Below are 20992 nucleotides of genomic sequence, written 5' to 3' on the forward strand. Positions count from 1 at the left end.
TGTGGCAAATCACAATTCGATTGTCTCTACGTGTCACTTACAGGACATGGGGGCTGCATTTAGGCAGCGTCCTTCCATTATACAATCAAGGTGGCACCTCCCAATTTTTCCTGCCATTACTCCCTAGCACTGCCGCCCCTTCACTCCCCCAGATCCCTGCCGCTCTCCTTTTCCAGGCCAAACAAAACAGTTAATGGCTTGCAAGTTGAAACAAGTGTTTGGGGCGCCCCACGTCTGCGTGCCCCACTGATTTTTCAGGCTTTATATCAGTTTTAATGCCCTGGCCTCGGCCACTGCTCTGCGCCGTGGCTGCCGTTCATGTGGTTTAATTAGCGCTGTCTGCCACTCAGCCATGTGGACAAATTTGTCCATTGGCCAGCGTGGGGCATTAGGCCACCTTTTCATTTTGGCCAGGCCAGGCATCCTGGATCGGGCTTCATTGATTAGCCGCCTAGGCAGCTGTGATTAGGTATTTGTGAATCTGCCCTTGTGATTAGCTTCGCGTGTAACACTTTTACCTGAAAAAGGGCTAAAGGGTACTATCAGTTTCTATATGGTACAGTAAATATAAAAGGGGGTTTTTTATAAGGAATTTAATCTTAAACTTCTATGCTACACCTAAGGACTGTTGAAGAGACCATTACTAAAATCAAAACTTTGTTCCAAAATCAGATATAGTACCAATTATGAGACTGATAACTCAATCTCCAACCGTTTCAAATTTAAATCAAACTACACAACATGGTCAACAAAGTGCAACACAGTCTGGCCGAAAGCTCCTCGAAAGCTCGCTCCCAAGCCTCTCGGTTCAGGACGCTGAATGTGGGCTGCAAGCTCGGGACAACTCTCTGCCATTTGTAACTTTCTCTTAGGCGGAAAGCACATCCTGGAAAGCTCTCGCAGGGATGCTGTAATAGGCAGAAGTTCGCTGGCAGCATCCTCGGAATTCTGCTGGCACTCCGGGCCGCTTCGTTCGCTCCTTGCTGCTGACTTTTTTCGTTCGGCCTCGTCGGTTTTGGCCAGATGCCTTGTAGTAGGTCCTGCCATCCTCGACGGCTGGCTAGTTAACCGCGGCGATTCAGTCAAGCTCCAGCCTCCGTTCACAGAGGAGCCGATGCTGCTGCGTTCTCCCCCAGATTCCAGAGTCGAGCACCGCGTTCGCATCGCATCGCATCGCGTCCGTGTGCGTGAGCGTGTGTGAGTGTGTCAGTGGGTGAACACAGTGCGTATGAGATACTTTTCGGTGGCCGAGTCCTCCTAAGCGAACCGGTGGAACTTTAATTGTTCAGCTGCCAGCAGTTCAGCAGGGCCAAGTAAACAAAGTGAAAACGATTTAAAAAAAAACTCGGTCAAAGGATTTAAATTCCAAAAACGAATTGAAATTAATTAATCAGAGCTACGCAGCATATGCTAAGGCCAAAAATAAATCAGAAGGCAGTCGCTAAAAAGTAAGCAGAGTTGTGAAACCCCAATAGATGCCCAAAAATGAAAATAATTGGAAATAGATATTCAATCTAAAAAGCAGAAGAATTTTATTTGTGAAATTAATTGTGAAAAACCTCGCCAAAAATTTTTTTTTAAAATCCAAAGCACTTTCTCCCAACTTTCCTCGCAAACAACATAATTCATAAGTCAACAAACAAAGTTTCATTTTCGAAAACTTATTCACAATGAAATCAGATCTTATTTTGGATTTTTTTTTAACCGCTAAGCTCAAAGCCAAAAAATAACAAAAACTTGAAAACAACCTGGCCGGGTGCTTGGGGAAGAATTTTATTGATGGATTTTCTCCGGCAGTGAATTTTTCGCAGCAAAAGGCAGAAACTCTTCCATTTACAAGCAACCGAATAGTTGGCATAGTTTTTTGCTCTAAATGCCGAGCGACGGCCATAAAAACATATTGGCAACATTTCAAACTCGCCAAAGTTCTTTTACCTTTGGCCCAGTGCTGAACCCAAAACAACAGCACACAAACAGGCAAACAAACTGGCAAGGACTGGCAAACAAAAACCATTTCGGCCAATAAATCATGGAGCAGAAGCAGCAACAAAAACCGAGTCGAAACTGCGAAGAAGACGAAACTTTGCTTGTTTTTCAATATTTTTCCTTTCGATTGCAAAGGAAGTGCGAGCCGGAAAAGTTTGGGGAAGCGGCAGGAATTAGTTTTGGAATATTGCTGGACAACCTGTCGTATGAGCAATGTCGATTGGGCTCCGAGAACAGTGTTCGTTGTTGTGAGAAACTATTTGTTTCGGCATTTTTCGGTGCATCATGCAAATTGTTTGTAATTGAACGCAATACGGAATGGTTTATGTGAAGCGATTTGGTTTTCGGGCTGAAACCTAATCCCAGCATCGTTTCTGGGCTGCCTCCTGAGATAAATCAAATCGCAGGCCCGTTTACCTAATCGCAACACATTCGCAAAGCCATCTGGACCGAAATCACAAAGTGGGCAACAGACACCAGACGCCCTGCAGGATATTTGAACTGGGCCCTCAAAATTTTCGTCCGTCCAGTCAGCCAGGCAGCCCCTCTCATCAACTTAAATTGTGGGAAATTAATCAAGTTGAAAAGGTTTCTTCTGGTCTTCTGGCAGGTCTGGTTCTGGGAAGACGCCACAAAAGATTGCGCCTCAATTTTGGGCGGTTGCCTTTTGTTTTCTTTTATTGTTATGGCCTCCGAGTCTGGCTCTGACTCGCAAGACAAGTCAACATGCGAAGGGCAAACCTTTTTTGCTGTTGCCGAAAAACCTTTGCTTTGCATTCATGCGGAAATTAAAGCTAATGCACAGGAAGAAAATAATGGGGAATAGAAATAATAAAGTAGACTTTACTATTTAAATTCTCAGACTTAAATTCGTGAAAAATTGTTGGGTTGAAAAGATACTTTGTGGAAAATAAAACCTACTTTCTTGATTAGTTTTTCTATTTTTCATCAAAAGATATGAATGTTTTAATTTATATCTTTCTTTACCTTGTCTAAGGTTTAAATTGAAATATTGATTCATTCTTTTCTTTAATTTATTTTAAATCTTAATAACATTTTTCATTCGTGTATGGGTGTTGCAAGAAATATATAAGGGACCGATGGGCGTTTTCTCACCCTGGAAAAATTGAAATTGCGTTTTCCGCCGCCTCGGGCCTCTTGTTCATGTACAAACAGGCTCACACACACTGACAGGACACGTGTAGCACTTTCTGCAAAGGCTGAAGGACCTTAAAGCGAGCCTTAAACGCTGCTGCTCGAGAGTTTCAGTTACAGTTTTTTCGCCTTTCTGGGTCAACGCCTGGTTGACATTTTTGCCCCGGCGCAGAGTTCATGGAAACCCTTTTTTAATTAATACAGTCTGCACCTTCTCCGCCCCTCTCCAGTGGAAACCTCATTAAAATGCGTTCGAAAATGAGACCGCAGGCTGGGGACATTTTGTGTTTGTGCAGCTCTCGTCGTGGCGGCTTTAAAAGCAGCAAAATCATAAAACGACAGTTGATGAATTTTTATTATCTGGGCTTTGGCTTGCTAGCCCTTCTCTGAAGCCACGCAGGTATTTAAAATAATTTAATTAATTAGCGCCATCTCTTTGACACTCGGAAATATATCAACGGATCTGAAAGGCTAATAAATTATTGCTCCTCAATGGAAACTAATTAGTTCGGGCAACAGTGCAAAGGGCCCGTAAACGATTGAAGGGTTGGCTGATTCAATACAAGCAGCTTGTAGAGCCTAGAAAATATTAAAATATTATATATATCTCTTGAAGTAGACTCTCATGTGCACAGTCGTCAATAAACCAAAATAATAATCCAACCAAAGGATATTGACATGCATTTCAGTCATGCAGTGGGAGATTATTATTCGATTGAGTCTTAACTGGGACTAATTGCAGCTCGACTTTGATTCGGAAATATTGAGAGTCAATAAATTAATTTGAGGATTCTGCCTCAATTTACAAACTCAATTTATTTGACTCGAAAACGGGCAGGCAAATATTGAATTTAAGCAGAAGACGTTCTGCTCTTAATCCCCATTACATTCGCCATTATTCCGGGCCATAAAGAAACACAAGTGCATATAATATTTTTGCGTCGCTCGAAAATGTTCGAATAAACCATTTAACGTTTCTCCTTAAACATTTCTGGCGTTTCCAGAAAACCATCAAAAATAAATGAAGCATAAATGCCAAGAGCACACAAAAAATGGAAGAAATACGTTGATACTCAGGAGTGCGGAGTGTGTTGTGTTGACGAGGGGCGAAGTGATTTAATTTTTCTGTAATTTTCTTTATGGTCGGTTTTTTTTTCGGTTCGAAATCTCCGAAGGACATGCACGGAGGCCCGGGTGAAGTAAATAGGTTTGGCGCGGAATTAGAAACACGAAGCGCCATTTGGCGGCAAAAATAACCGGAAGGAATTATAGCGGGCCTCGTCCTCCGTCCCTCCGGCATCCGCGAGGAGGAAATTAAATGTTTTACTGTCTGCGGTGAGATGAGAATACAATTATAATTTCATGCAGGCGACAGCAGGAACAAGTCCTTGGAAAGAAATCAACGAAAATGGGAAACATTTTGTGATTTTTTGCATAAATGTGTGTGTGGGTGTGGGTGTGAGAGTGGGGGTGTTAATGCGGAGCTGCAGTTTCGTTATATTGAGTCGCTTTCATGTGCCAGCCAGGCAGTGTCCTGTTAAGAGGATCAGCATGGCGAAAACGGAAGAAAGCGGCAAAATGGAGAACGAGGCGACGCTGTGTGAGGAACTGTAATGCGGAAGTTGGGAAATTAAGTAAAAGGCGAGGCTCAAAAAGCCTTGAATTAAATTAAAAAGGAAATTAAACGATACTTTGTCGGAAAAGGGTCTGGATTTGAATGCTCATCCCGACCAAAAAGTAACATGCATGTGGCCAACTGCTTTATTCATTTAATCGCATAGAAACTTTCTGAGGCAAATGTATTTTTCTAACAAAATTTTTCCCTTTCTTCCATTTCTTTGCTCCCTTGGTTGGGTGCCACGCCAAAACAGAAGCCTCAACATCAACCGGAAATCAACGAAATTGTCGTCACTCCAATCAAGTGGAAATTTGATTAAAAAAAACGTGAGGAGGAGCGAAAACCCCAAAGCGAAAAGAATAGAAAGGACGGGAAACGAAAATTTGATAAATTTCAAAAAGGACAAAGGCAATGGACGAGTTTGAAAAGGAAGCGTCGGGCAAATAGAGAGGGACGACAGTGCGAGTGTATGAAAAGGTAGTACCAGAGGAAATCAACACGCACTCACATGAGCGAGTTTGTTGCACGGGAACACCAAAAAACATTAAAAATCAGCGGAGCGTAAAACTTACACAATCCTTGCAACAAAAAAAATATCCACGTGGACGAAAAAGGAACAGAAATTCGAAGCAAATGCGAGCTATAATAAAAATAAAAACAAGGCGAGTGGAGTAGCCAAGTGAGAGAAAAATTTTTAGTGGAAATAATTAAAAGATTCGCTCGGAAAAATTCGAAATAATAAAGCTAAGCTCCAACCAACGCCACTACAATGCGAAGCAGGACGAAGCAGCTGACGGCCAGGACACATAAACGTCTTTTTCTTGCCTAATACGCTCTCCTTTGGGGTAGAGCACGAAATTAAGTGCAGATTATCAGAAGATTATATTTTAATAGCATTTCAAGCTGTTTCCTTTCGCCAACAAAGAGCAGACAGGACAGCTAGGACCTCGCCGCCCCAAAAAAAAGAAAGGGAACTGAGCAGCCAAGACTGACCCGAGTGTGTGTGTTCTACAAGTGCGGCTTATTGCATGATTACCGTCAGGATTTTTTGGACGAGGCAGCCCGAAACATACAAGCGTGCCACAAATTGAAATTAAAGAAGGAATTACGTGTCGCGAGTGCGCTCCAGTGCGGGCTAAATAAATACTTGTGCTAGTGTTCGTGAGTGGTTGCAAAGATACCCAGCGAATATCGAGTATACGCCGTGGGGTCCGGGCGTGCGAAAAGCGGAAAGACATCAACAGGTGAGTGCAAGATTATATCTTATCCATAAAACTAAGTATTACTTCCTTCGCGATGGCCTGAGAAATTTCCCGCAAGGTCACAAGATTTTCGTAGAAAAGTATTCCCTACAAAAGTATAAAAATGCTCATCCCACCGTGCAAGCTCTGCGGGTTGCCAACGCAAATCCTATTAGGCCTCTAAATGTCACATGAAATATAGAGCAATTTCCCCAAACCTTCTCGCGCAACCCTTTTATCAGGACTCGCCGCAAAGTCTGGCAGTCGGTTGGGAAACCCTTTTCGCTCCCGACCAAAGCCTAAGCCGCAGCAGCTCCGGAGGCTGCACTGGGAGGGCTGTTAATTAATGCCGACCGAGCTTCCGCTGCAGCATATTTAAAAACGCATTAGCTCTTTTGGGGGCTTAAGCAGCCGAGGCTGTCATAATTCTAACCGAGCATTAGGCAAAGTCGAGCATCCACCCACACATATCCTCGGCTCCTCATGGCAAACATATGCAGGGAAAAATTCTTGTAATTACTTTAAATGCAAACGAAGGCGCTGCTCCTTTTGTTGCTGAATGGGAATGGTGATGGGGATGGGGGGAACTGCGTTTTTTCATTCGAGGGGTGTCCTGGGCCCTGTATCCTGGACCGGCATGTGTTGCTAATTTCATTTTGCGGACTGAGGAACAAAGTCACAGTGGGAGGGTGGGGCAGAATTCGGGGCTGTAGGTGTGTGGGCCTGCCATTAAGTCGTTGGAGTCACAGAACGAAAGTTTCATTCACGTCCAGGAAAGTGGGAGATTCTGTCATATCCAAAGGACACAGGAAGAAAGTGGACCTAAATATAAAATATATAAATTTTTAAGGGAAAATCCTTTAATATATTCCTGTCCTTATAGAGTTATGAGTCATTTAGAGTCCCAGTTTAAAACCCAGTTTTCTCCAGTGTAATGATGATGACACCCGCTCTCCTGGCGCTGGAATGGCCCATTGTTGTTTGTTGTTTTAATGTTATTTGCCTGGCTGCCATCGTCGTCTTTGGAATCTGTCACCGTTTTACGTGACAATACAGCCTGCAACTTTGTCTCCTCCACTGGGTCGATGTGCGTCGGTGTGCGCCTGTGGTCCGCCGCTGTGGGTTTGTGGTCCTGCGGTGGAGCCGAACCGGTTCCAAGGCGGCTCCTTGGTCGCTTGGTCGGCTGACCCTAAGCCAGCTGGCTGTTGTCGCATTGCGTGGCTGCTTACCTGTGGCCTCACCTGACAAAACTTTAACACAAAAATTTCATTTAAAAGTTTCGCTCGCTGCCTTTTACCTTCATTTGGACCTACGCCAGATGCTTAAAACTTTTTCCCACCAACTGGGAGTGGGGCGGGAAAGGAATAAGGACTGGCCCGGGCATTTCTTTTATGGCAACTTTAGCAAATGGACATTGAGGTCGTTGTATGACTTTGGGTATTTCTCCATCATAAATATCGCTGGCAATTTTTCGCCGCCCCACCGCGCCCTGCTCTCCTCTACCTCTGGCACTCTATTAGCATTACGTTGAGAGTCCTGCTGAGGACACTTTTAATGTGCCTTCTTTGAAGTTGGACTTTGTTGTGAGTCCCTGCGCCGAAAGGAAAACGCCACAACTGGCTTTCGAGATCAAAGTTTGTGATTTACCTCAACTATGGTATTTTGTTTGCAGCGCAAATTGTTATAATTAAACTAAGTTCCAACTCTTAAATTACTGAATGCCCGCCACCGGCCCTTCCGTGTAGCTCAAAGGTTGTGTTTCCACTGCTATTTATCCAGTTGGAGCGCCGATAAAATTGGTTGTTCGGTTTTACGCCAAATAAACAGAGCGCGTTAAATGGTAAGCCGTGTTTTATTCGCTTTTCATCAGGCTGCATCTGAATTTAATGCGAATGTTTATTTAACATCTGCTGCTCTCGCTCATTGTTTTCCCTGTTTAATTGCATATATTAAAGCCTCCGCTGGCATAGTTGTGGATTTTTTTGACATGAAAGGTTTGCATAATGTCGATTAAAAAAATCCTTTCAAATTTGTTTGGTTAAATTATCAATTCTGTTCAGCAGTATTTTAATAGCTGGCAAACGTTTAAGATACATTGTAATTAATTGGCTAAAGAATAACATTGTGCAGCGTCTGATCTTTCTCTCAAGTTATTAGGCTTCAAACCTTATAAACTGTGTAACTTTTCACTCTCTCCCAGTCCGACAGAACCCCTTGCCAACACAATTAATCAAACACTACAAAAACACGAAAATCGCTTACAGTTTGTTCAATATTTATTGAGTGGGGAATTGCCGAAGCCCGGGGCATACTTTTTGTGAAAGGACATGCTGGGAAACACTCTCCCTCGCAGCCGTAGCCAGTGGGATGCTTTAAAGCACTGCTGCTGGCGCTTCATGACGTAGTAAACACTTATTAGACGTCACAGGCTAGCACCAGGCCCGGGACAGGGAACTGGGGACTGGGGACACAGGGCCCCTAGCACAGGATACGGGATACAGAATCTAGAACTGGGAGCTGAGGCAATGGAGCGTGCTTCTAAGGAGTATTCAACTAATAAAAATGTCAAAACGCATGAAGTTGATGACAAGTAACGTGGAATGACAGCCTAGTCGGCAGACAGAGCGACAGGACATCAATGCACTGAGAAAAATTTATTTAAGAAAAGGGATATACTGAGTCTAATCAGAGTTTAAAAAAGAGAATACTAGTTGCTTAAATATTAGTAGGCTTCAATAATTTTTTTGGCTATTTATTTGTTAGATATGCATTTTTTCTCTGTATATCCTTGCCTCTGGCTAGAGAACAAGCTGAATTCATGGCTTGTCGCATGCGGGCTTCGATGTCCCAGTGCGGGCAGCAATTTGCCACACCTGCTGTGAGTCTGTGTGGCAGCTCCCCTCCATCATCTGCACTCCCCAGCCCGCCCGCACAGAGCCTCCCACAATCCTAGATCCTGTTCTGCTGCTAAACTTTCACAATTAAAACTTGGCACTTTCCGTCGCTTGCTGCGCACGCACGATTCGCATTCTCGCATCGCAACGCAGCGCTTCAATTTTGGTCCGCCCCCCGCTGTTTGTTTATTGGATTAAGTAGATTTATCATATCAGATGGCAAAAGCTGTCTAAATTTATCCGCACCAGCACTGCCTTCGTGGCTCCCAGTTCCAGGTCCAGTCCCACTCCGGCCAGCATTCGCTTCGTTACAGAAGCAGCACATATCAAGAGCTTTCGCGCCGACGACTTCTCGTTTTTAATTACGCTGTTTTTTCCTCGAAGCTCACGTACCGAAAAAAACAGGACAACAAGAAATGAGTTTTGCTGGCAAAAGTTTCCTTTGCTACGTGTCCTGCCAACAGGCATTTTCAATAAATTTTCCTATGCTCGTGGAATTAATAAAAACAGAAGAAACTTTTGCACTTGGCCTAGCCGAGGAAGGTCAAAGCGCAGACTGGGGCTTTAATCTGTTGTTTTTTTTAGAAATAAATATTGGAATTTAAAGGAATTAATATTTACTTTCATGTTAAGAGACACATTTCCAAGGTAATGTGCCAGCTTGGGCCTAAGGCCTAACTTCTGCTTCTCGGTAAAGCTGCTCAAAATTTCAGAACTATTTGGTTCTTGCCTTTTGTTTTTTGCTCGCTTTTATGTGACTCGGTCGCACGACATCAAACAAACGCAAACGAAACACACAAAAGCAGCGGCGACACGCGGCGTATGCGTCATATTAAGTATACGCCCCCACGACACACGCTCTCCATGTTGGCCCCAATTTCTCCTCGGCTCCGGACTCCGGACTCGGGACTAGGGGCCTGGGGCTACGGCCTACAGACTCCTGCTCTGCCGCGTCTGTTATTTAAACACAACAATTAAAACGATTTTCCTCGCAACGGCCCACAAACACACGCACACCCGCTCCCGAGACGATGTTCTCGTTATTGTTGTTGTTTATTTAGACGCAGGCATGTAGACATAACATTCGGCATTCAGGAACAAGAGCGGCAGCAGAAACAAATTGAATGAACACGCGCCCCGAAAAGCGTTTAATAAACACAAAAGCAACAGAGACAGGAGCAGAAACAGAAACAGTGCCAGCACGGGCCCAAAGCTTAATGAAATGTAATGATGAGAGGGCGGATCCGGGCCAACAGAGGCGTGGCCAGGACATCACGAGATGTGGAAGCAGTTCTAGAATCTAGATACAATATTTGAACTGGAAACAATGGGAGCGCTGTTCAAGGAACTACTGAGATATGTTAAAGAGTTATTCTTTGGAGGAAAATATAGTGAAATACTAAATCCTGAATATGCGAAACATGTTAGAGTGGCCACGTGGGGGGTGCCCCGTTTGAAGGACTCTCCAGTTAAGCAATTTAATGCGCGCACAATTAAGTGACCCGGCAGGACCCGGCAGGACCCGGACTAAGAGCAGGAGCAGGAGCAAAGCCGAGCGGCAAATTGGAGCGACATTTTTTAAAACAAGGGGATCCCCGAGCTGCGCAGTTAATGTCAAATGCATACGCTATCCCCCGGGTGTGTGGGTTCTGTTTTTTTCCCCCTGCACTGTCTGCAGTCAATTGCCAACAAAAGTTTTGTTTCCAGCGGCGGACGTGCATTTCATTAATCCCTCCCCTGGCCTCACCCTGGCCCCTGCCCTCCGGTTAATACGAGGGAAAATCATTTTAAATGCCATATCAGCGTAAAAAATCGTAATTAACGTTAAGTGCTGATTTGTTGGGAACACGAGAGAGTTGGCTCAACTTTTTATTTTAACCGCCTCTCAACCGCCGCGGTCGATTGGTTTAATCAGCGAGCCTTGGTTGAAGGTTGAATTTACAAAGATACATGGTGAGTTTACATGGGATGTATTCCAGAGCTATTCCGTGCGTGGAAAATCATTAAAAAACCCCCTCCTTTATGCGGCAGGCTACCAAGAATAAATTGCAGTGCCAGGGTAATGAATCCTACGCAAATACCTTGTTTCTGCAAATAAATTGCAAAATGCTTTATGGCGAAAAGAGTGAAAAGTCAATTTGCAGAACAAGCCAACATTTGTTGCCACTTATCTGGCATTGCTCCCCCAAGTTCAGTCGCCACCTTGTGCCAACTGTTAACGATCTTTAAACGTCAACTGACACACATTCCGGTGGGGCGAAAGAGTCGGCAGTAGTTGCCCCGGAAATAGAGGGGCAGAGAGTGTGCCATGCGTAATGCCAAAATGTTCTACATACATTTAAGTTAAATGCCAGCCATATACAATAGTCAGAGCAGCGGGACTCCGGCACTGGGACTCCGTGTTCCGTGCCATTTCACTCCTCTTGGAAATTACGTGACACATTTCTAAGAAAGCAAAACTAATGTCACTGAGATACACAAGGAAGGGAAAAGGATGCACGGTGTGGGGAGGGGGAATTTAGGGCTTTGGCTTGACAAGTTGGCATCATGGAAAAAAGCTAGCCCAAACACTTTAGATGTCATTGTACCGCATTTAGATTGAGTTGCTCTCCAAAAGCAGCGGCAGCAGCAGCCAAAACATAACACCGACTTGAGCAGGCAGATGAGTTGGCTTTCGGGTGTGTCTTGGGTTGATATCCTTGGCTCTCACTTCCCACTAGCCACCATCCACCGCCCAAAGCCTCCCCCTTGGGTTGTTAGTGTCACTTAAGCTCGAGACTTTGGCACTCGCATATGCAGATGGATGCCATGGGAGATGGACGGGGAAATGTTTCCACGCACTCCTCTGGGGCATCCTAAATGTGGCTGGAGATTGGTGTGTAATGGCAGAAGAAATGCCCTGAATGGGCCAGAATTTGTATACTGTTTATGAGGCGAGCAATGTCTAGTCCCAGACACACTGGGCAAAAAATAGTGAATATTTTTTTGAGGTGGGTCAGGTTTAACTTTTCTGGGGTGTCTCTTGTTAAGCATTCCGGGTTCTGGCTCTCTAACTGCGCACTTGTAAATAATTGTCTATGTAAAGTTATACAACGTTAGTCCTGCTCCAGGCTTCCCACATCCTTCCGCCAGCTCTCGGGATGCGTCGCGTGCATAATTTGAGTAGATTTTGAGTAGATTTTGAGCAGAGGGGTGCTCTTACATTCATACATGTTGCAGCGCATTAAACATAAATTTGCAACTGCAGTGCGATAAAATATTTATAAGTCAAACGCAAATGTTTAATGGACAAACACACCGCCCGTCGCAGCTACCCAGTCCATCGCCCAGTGTTTGGCCCGCAAATAAGCAAATATTTGTGATCGGCTTTGGCGCCGACTAAGCCTCGACTATCGGCCACTCCACGCCTGTCAACAATATTATCAATTAAATTTACGAGCCCAATGGGCCCGATTCGTCCTGATTGTCAATGTTTCAAAGTTGCTGCTGGCTCATAAATTAGCTTTCGTAAATAGTTACAGGCCGTATAACAAGTTTAAACTACTTACAGTTCTATTTTCCCCATATTATGTTTAATATTTGCCGTTTAAATAGTAGGGCTTCCCATCCGTAGTCCCCCATAAACACCTCTGAAGCGTTTATCAGCTGCCTATTGATCTAACAAATAAAGCACAAATTGTGCATATCCTGTGAGCCTCCGCCGGCATCCGGTGGTGCCCATTCACCTCGCCCTCCGGGCCATGCATACGGCGGGGCTTGCAGCTCCCATAACTGATTAAGGTTCAAATTGTTATCAATTTGTAATTATGGAGCCACTGGTGGGCTCTGGCCTCTATTCAAATCGCTCTGTCTCCCTCCTCTCCGGCTGTCCTTTAAAGCGTCCTGCTGGGCTGCCATGGAAGTGTTGCCCTGGCACGAAAAAGCGTTTGCGGTTAGGAGCGGCTGTTGCGGTTAGGTCCCAGCACCACTGCTCCTCGTTGAAAATGCAATTGCAGCAACAGGAAATGTGTACCCTGTAAGCTTGAAGATGGGGAATATTATTCTTCTCTATTTTTTAAAATCTAATGCAGCTCGCTGTTCCCTTTTCAGAGACACAACTATCATATATTTTCTGGTCCAAATGCTAAAAGTTTTGGCAGACAAAGTCTGAAAAACTATAAATTTAATAGCCCCATGGAGAAAGAACAAAATGTAAAACGTTTCTACTCATTGGCTTGATAAGACAGCCCTTTCAACATTGTAATCAATTTTACAAGTTTCTAACAAGAGAACTGGAGAACTGCAGAGATAAGTCGCTCGAATTGTTAGATTGCTAGAACAAGAGAAATAAACAAGAGCCAGACAAATAAGCAAATCAAAATGATGCCAACGAGTGGCACGAAATCAAATTGAAATTGAAACTAGACAAAGTGAATTGGCAGGGAGCCACAGAACGGAGAGCCTCCCTTCCTCCCACTTAGCGAGAGATGAAGGGCACCGATGTGTTATACAATATTATCATGCTTATATAATTCTGCCATACACAGTGAGAATGATATGGAAACAGACAAACACATGCGAGGCGGCGATAAAGCTCCAGTAACAAAGTTGAATGGCTGTCTTCGGGGGAGAGGAAGTCCTTCGTATCAGAAGTTATTGTGCATGTGGGTGTGGGTCTATCTGTTCGACTGGAGCCAAGGATTATCAAAGTATTAAGGGAGCAGCGCTCCAGACTCGAATTCAGTCTGAGTTTCAGTTTCTTGAGCTTTGACTGCTCCTAAGTTTTAGCACTTTATGGGGCGTCGTTGTCAGTGTCGTTGTCTTTGCCGTTCTCGTTGTCGTTGTCGTTGTCCTGCTTCCCAAATGCCTTGGGGCTCATGTGGCAGGCTCGGCTCATCATAAAATCTGCCACAAATGCTTTGAGAAAAAATTATACCCACACGAGCCATATTTAAAGTTATGTATTAAACTGAAAAGTAGTTATATCTTAAGAAATACTAGCCCAAAACTAGTAATACATTAAAAATGAGGGGCTAGCCCTGTTTTCTCTCAGTGCCAATGGAGTGTGGAAATCGCAGAAAACGGAAGCTGGGCCAGCGCACATTCATAAGTGAAAGACAAAAGGCGCCAAAAGACAAAGGCCCTGGCAGAGAAAATAAAAAGGACAAAAAGGAGCATGAGAGCACGCAGCAATAGGAACTAACATGGAGGAGGGACCGGGCCAAGCCAAGGGGCCGAGAATTGCAAGTTGCTGCGACATGTAAGAATTATTATCTACTCTTGCACTCTCAAGTGGCCCCCGAAGAGACTGGTAGCGGAGGAGCTGGGGAGGACAATGAATAATGTCCTTGGCGCGCAATGCGGAAGTGCAGACTGCAAGGACCCGAAAGGATCCGGCAGCAGCCGCAGTAGGTAAATAAAATAAAGCCATAAAGGAAATATGCTTTCGTGAACGTTTCAATCGGCATAAAATTTTATAACCAGCATTTTATTTTCACTCACCCAAACAAGCGAGCGCTTTGCATCCCACAAACACACACTCCCATACAGAATAAACTAGAACTTTTTTGCACTCTGGCATTTTTGCACAATTTTCGACATGGCGCTCCGAAAGAGCTCCAAAAAATTCCATAAATGTCTACAATGCATTGAAATTGTGGCGGCGAACGTTAAGTGGGTCTCGATTGGAAAGGATGTAACTCCATCCCCGGGCCCCCCTTTAAAAATTTGCTAAAAAGCCCACCCCCTTCCAGCACTGCTGCGAAAGTATGTTTTAAGCTTTCTGCCGTTTTTGGCACTTTTCTGGCCGTTAGCCAAATTACTCGCCGAGTAGGCCAGCAAGACCAACAGGGCGTATGCGTAATGCGAGGCCCTACGCTCCTAGCTTTTCGCTTTGAAGTGACCCACGTGAGCGTGGCACCCAATCTGCCATCGGCAGTTTGCTGTTCACTTTGCCAGCTTGTACAAATATTCTATATTTATGTGTGGCAAATGAAAGTTTAATCAGTTGGCTAATTGAATTGGGTTCTGTGTGGGTTTCAGTTTTCAATTGCATTTTTGATAGAAGCGATGGGGTGGAAATTCAAAAAATAAATGGTAGAGATCTCCTCCCTTACCCAGAAAAATCAAACCAAAGCCCAAAAAAGTATTTTCTGTCATGTTTTTGTATTTATTTCCGTTTATTCGCAATGCAAATGAAGTTGTTTTGCCGCTGGTCTGCCTTGCATCCTTGTTTTTATTATTTTTGCAATTAAATTTCATTTGTGGAAATCACTTCACAAGTACCCGAAATGGCAAGTACAAAAAGCAAGAAGTTGCAAAAAGGGAAGCATTGGAGACAGACTTATTACACTTACAAAAATTAAGACTAAAATGTACATATTTATTTATTTGTTAAAAAATTTCATGAATATCTTTTTTTGAGCTAAGAATCATGTCCCTTTCTGTCCTCAAAGTTGTAAGTGCACATCAAATAAGACATCCATTTTATCCACCTCGCACCCGGTTGTCCTTTCACATCCTCCCACTCCATTGGCTGTCACTTTTTTCGAGCTATTTCCTCCTTTTTCTCTCTTTGTTTGTCTACTTGTTAGCAGCCGCCTTGGCATTAACACGTTAAAAATTCGCTGTCCGCTTTTTGCTCAGCCATCCACTCTTGCTCCGTCTCCGTGATGGTCTCCCTCTGGCACTATTTCCGTTTCGTTTTAAGTGAGCCATAAAAAACAAAAATCAACGGGCTTTCTGTCGCCCAGCGCCTCGTTATTTGTTTGGCCATGTTTACGGAAATCATTAACATTTTCCCCAAGCTCCCGCTCGGCTCTAATGAATTGGAATTGGTCTTCAAGAAAAGGCGATACAAGGAAAGGAAAAAAATGTAATTCTGCAAAAAGTAATTTCCAAATTGAGAAATCAAGCTGAGCACCAGAGAAAAATTCCTGGAACTCCAAAAAAAGGCTTCAGGACATATTGGCACAATAGTTCTGATTTATGAGAACCTTTTTTGTCGGTAGACGTCCCAGTGACACCATATTGTTAAAGTTTTAATTTATTTGTGTTTCAGTAAAAACTATAAATGGGAACATAAAGCGAAAATGGTTTCGGTGATTTATTCCGTTCACTTTGAAAGCGGGTAATTGCCTTACTTTCACTCTGCTCTTCCACTCACTATGCTGGCCTGCTTTTCATGCCTCATAACGCGACCCCAATGAGGCTTAGCCGGGAGCTTCATTCAACTCGGCTCAACTTAACTTTTCACTTTCAATTTGCCAGGCTCTGCGGCCCATAAAGCGAGGCGTTTATGGCCGACACGCGTGGCCCACAACGCACTCCCTCGCCCAGCACTCATACCCGAAAAAGGAACTTTCATAATTCATAAGCTGCAGGAATAAACTGCTGGCTGAGAGGGAGCCCACTAAGCACACGGCAGCACTCGGATTTACACTTTATAGGACGGGAAATGGACTGGGGTAGTGGAGAAGGGCCGCAAATCACATTCTAACAACCTAATAAGTCGGGCAGCCGTATTTAAATATTGGCCATAGACAGACATGTGTCTAACATTCCGTATCCATAGACTCTCCTCAGGGCCACATGGAATGACGTTCACAATTTTCTGATACGTCGTTGGCAGGGAAAAGAATCTGGATGAGGCAGAGGGAAGTATGAATGGCGACTTCGAGATACCTCCTAAAAATGTTGCCTACATAATGGGGCAATGTTTAAAAAAAAGATATGATGCATCTTTTAATTTACTAAATGCTTTTTTTCTACATCATTTAATGTGTGTACATCTTCCTCGCATCATACCAAAAAACTCTCCCAATACACCAGATACAAAAAAGTAATGCGAAAAAAAATCGGAATGATGAACAGAAAGATGAGGCCACTCCTGGCCTGGCCCCATCTCGATGCTTTTTATTTGCGTTGGCTTTTTATGACATTTCAAGGGAAAATTTATATAATAATCATAAAAGCGGGAGAGCATGACCGTTGCGGAAATGCTGCGATTTATTTGTATTTGTAGAGTCTTTTCCGCTCACCATGTCCTCGCGGCGGAGATGGCGGAGTGTGTGTGGGTGGGGATGGGGGTCCCAGTTTTGTTTGTTTTTTATTTGCAGCCAATTGATTTGACTGGCGGCAGGAAGCTGGTGAGAGTGATGATGGGCATGATTTTTCTGAGTAGCGGCGATGCTGCACGCCCCGGGGATTGTTTCTGGTGCTGGGGCACATAAAAACTTAACATCATATGGTTTCGGCTCGGTTTGCGATGCACGAAACCGTCTTTGTTGCCACAGCGGCTCGCTTTATGTGGCATGAATGCTTTTATGGGCCACCACCCACCACACACTTTCCGGAGTGGCTTGTTCAGCAGCTTGGCAGTTTGGCAGCTTCGGCGCGCATCAAATCGGGAAATGGTTGCAATTAAAGTGTAAATAATGATGCACCAGCCCTGAATTACAGGGATGTGAGCCAGGGGCTTGTTCTGAATTTTTTTCATAAGCAAGTAGGCTGTGTGTGTGTGTCAGGTTAGTAGTGTGTTTCAGATTCCCTCAAAGCAGTCAGTACATTCAAAAGACTCAACCGGTTAACATCTAAAAAAAAATACATTTTTCTACTCCCAAAAAAAATAAAAACTTAAAATGTTGTAAGTTTTCACAGTGTCGGAAGTAAGTTTCGTGCTCATAAAGTATCCCTTCCCATTTAGTGACTGGTTTGAATCGATTTCGGTGCCGAGTTTGAAGGACCTCCGCGACATGAAGAGCCATGCGATCCAGAAGATCGCCCAACTCGAGGTCAAAGGAGTCTACTGGGGCCGTCGCATCGGACTGGACGAGTTCCAAGACGACGCGCTTTTCCGATTTTTGATGGAGAAGGCCTAACTTCACACTCAGATGTCCACTCTAACCGAAAACTAACACAGAAAACACCCATCCACACATTGTGAAGCCACACTTTTTTACACAACGCATATCTGGGGCTATGTCTTGATCCTTACTCCTCCTCTGATTTGCAGAACTATAGCATAGACTTTTATTAACATGACAAAAAAAATCTGAAATTTTCACATCAATTCATCCAGACACAAGCATATGATACTGAGCATGAGAAACAAAAATGACACATCTGTATGACGGGGGAAAATGCTAAAAAATTGCTGAAAAATATCAGTAATTCCAGCTCATCGTTCCCATTCAACAACGCCAATAGCATATACAAAAAACGACAAAAAGCCAATAATATAAAGTTTGTCCCAATTTCTCATTTCGTTTTTTTAATTAAAAATTTTTTCCGTGAGCGTTTTGCATTTTTGAAAGGTGGACAGGATATATTTTTGTTGCCTCCAATTTTGCACGGCGAGCTTCCATTATGGATCGCCTTTTATTGGATGAGAAAGAATCCTTTACCTCATCGGACTCGCCCACTTGTCACTTGAACTGTCAATTACATTTGTGGACGCCCATCCACCCAGCTTTCCCACATCAAACTCATTTTCATGTGCATGCATGCGAGATTTTCCTTCAACTCTCTTATTTTCATTTTCATTTTCATCTTTTTCCCATTTGTTTTCCTTTTTGTTGTACTTATTGGTCTGTTGCGGCGTTTGATTAACATTTAAATTTGCTTCTGGCGGGGCCCTGCCAAGGCGAATATGCATCTGACAGTTGAGTTTGTCGGCTTGGGCAGCGCGGCACATTTTCTTTCCAATTCCACTCGAATTTGCCAGGATGGTGGGTCATGGGTCGTGGGGCGTGGGCCGAGGTCCGAGCCGGAGAGTGCAAATTGTGTGCTTATGACACACAATAATCAATTGTTTTAGTCCCACTTATCGATGGCCATAGAATCCTAACTGAATCCTGCTCTGGACATTCGATTCTAGTCAAGTCTTGCCGTTATTGATGGCCCTGGCCGTCGCCGGCCTGCTCACACATCGCACTTCTATTTATATTGTATTTGGCTGCGCAAATTGTTTATTGTTTATTGAAATGAAATATGACTCGTGGCCTACTGCAATTTGCATGCGTTGATTGCCGATATGGAGTGTGTGCTCTCGAGGTCAGCCGGTTCAAAATAGAAATATGTGAAGCACCATCTTCCGTATGAGCAGTCGGATTAAGTTGGGGCTAGAGAATTTTTCTCTAAAAACGTAAAATCAGAACTCTAATGGCTCGCCTTCAAAAACTGCACTTAGCTTTAACAACTGCACTCGGATCCTGCAGCATCTGCACATGAGTGGTGGTGGTGTGTGGGCTTAGGACGGCAAATCCTGGCCAGAATGGTGGGACTCGAGTACGTGTTGATTATGGAGCGTGTTTCTTATTATTATTGTTGCCGCTTCTGCTTCATCTTGTGGTTAATGGCAGTGGGGAGATACAGTAGTTGGGAGTGAACAGGGAGTGGTAGTGGCGGTGTGAAACTTCTACACCATTTACCATCTTCCCGACTAGCAGAAAGCGTAGTTTTTTATGCAAATATTTAAGAGCATCATCGAAGCACGGCGAGTGCAAGATTCTTTCCTCGCCACGGGATGCGTACGGGCGGGTGTGTGGGTTGTATCTGGGTTTGCGTTTGCAATAATGCTCTGCGAGGTGGGGGAGAGGTGGGGGTGATGGAACCTCTTCCTGTAAGCCATATGTAGATATATGTTTATGTCTGTGCACTACACTCGACGATAAAATCGTCATGTAGTCGTAATGTCTGCATCAAATTGCATTCGCCCAACGCCTCTGGCACGTCGCTAACTCTCAGTCCCCCTGCAAGAGCCCCTTCTCCTGTTCCCCTGGGAGGTTCCATATGTGTCGACATCGTCAACGCAATGTGTATTTATGCATAGTTTAATGCGGTTCAATGTCTGGTAACGACATCAAAACACAACCAGGATCGAAGGGAGTCGACGGGACATGTCCCGGCAGCTTCCCCGAGCACGCTGAAGTCATAATCATAATCAGGAAACATACTCAGAGGGGGCGGGGCGGCGGATAGTCAGATCGGGTCTGCAGCAGCCAGAGCTGCGTCTGAGTTGAATAGATATTTTTATTATTTTCAAATTGAATTCGCATATCGTTAGAAAGGCAAAAAATCAACGAGTGGAGACGTCAAAGCAGGGAGCTCTGCGGTTGAATGCACGTTAACCAAATCGGATTTGTTTAATATACGATCCGGAATTTGAATTTGATTGCTAAGTGCATTGGATGTGCGTATCTATGCTCTGCCAATGTTATGACAATCCCTAAGTGGGGGGATTAAACGACACGATAAGGGGAGTCGTTGCGAATGGGGGTGTTACATGGCAATTCCAAAGGGTTAGCTGTGTTAATAAAATGTTACTTCCATCAGGCATTTAAAGGCACACTACTGCCTTGAATTTAATTCTCAGAACTAGGACGTGAAAAAGGGCTCTGAGATAGGCAAAAAGAAATATTATCCTGTCTGCTTTTGGTTCATCCTGTACCGACCTTGGCATTTTCTTCTGCAGACGCAGACAAAGACGCTTCGTTCGTGTCATTCGCTTGTCTAGGGGCATTTTATCATTCTCTTGATTTCAAGTACCCGCAGAGAAGTATTTCATTCTTTTGGCCCATGCCCCGGTAACCAGTGACCAACGACCAGTGTCCTGTATCTTGTATCCGGTGTCCTTCGCTGCCACTCGACGATTTGAAGATGCAAAAATGTCCATTTAACCGAGATTTATGGCAGCCAGCAGGGTTATTTATGGCAATTTGTTTTATTTACACGATATCTGCCAGTGTCCAGATGGGAACATACCTACCGCTACCGCCCCTGCCCACTTCCCGGCACTAAGCACTCGCAAATAAATTTGCACAAATTATTATGGGTCAGGGGGATTAAATGCAAACACGCCCTGGACAAAAACGAGAAGAGATGTGCCTATGGCCACGGTTAAATGGATAAAATTCGATGAGCGCTGGGTCGGATGAGGGGAAAAGGGTGACTCACGGAGCCCGCGGGTCAGTTTATCGCATTTATTGGCGCTCTATATTTTATACATAAATTCTGAGCCGCGCTGCGTGGTTGCAGGTGCAGGTGCTGGAGCAGGAGCAGTAGTAGGGCCGGGCCGGGACCAGATGCACACAAAAGCACACTCCCAACGAGGCAAACAA

At 44.2% G+C, this 20992-nt stretch overlaps 2 protein-coding genes across 3 annotated transcripts in view; both read left to right on the plus strand.

Annotated features, from left to right (window-relative positions):
* The first annotated feature begins 945 nt into the window (after positions 1 to 945).
* LOC6497671 overlaps positions 946 to 20992 on the plus strand; it is a 108859-nt gene continuing 88812 nt past the window's right edge. For both annotated transcript variants that reach the window (XM_014906288.3, XM_044716561.1), the window contains exons 1-2: positions 946 to 1448; positions 5013 to 6003. The gene's annotated coding sequence lies outside the window, so the exon portion shown is untranslated. The remainder of the gene's footprint in view (positions 1449 to 5012; positions 6004 to 20992) is intronic.
* Positions 17382 to 18127, plus strand: LOC26514194. The gene is made up of 2 exons (XM_014906818.3): positions 17382 to 17517; positions 17578 to 18127. The coding sequence occupies exons 1-2, from the start codon at positions 17513 to 17515 to the stop codon at positions 17750 to 17752; spliced, it is 180 nt and encodes a 59-aa protein (XP_014762304.1). The 5' UTR covers positions 17382 to 17512; the 3' UTR covers positions 17753 to 18127.

This window comes from Drosophila ananassae, chromosome 3R (assembly GCF_017639315.1).
Source record: "Drosophila ananassae strain 14024-0371.13 chromosome 3R, ASM1763931v2, whole genome shotgun sequence".
NCBI classification, from domain to species: domain Eukaryota; kingdom Metazoa; phylum Arthropoda; class Insecta; order Diptera; family Drosophilidae; genus Drosophila; species Drosophila ananassae.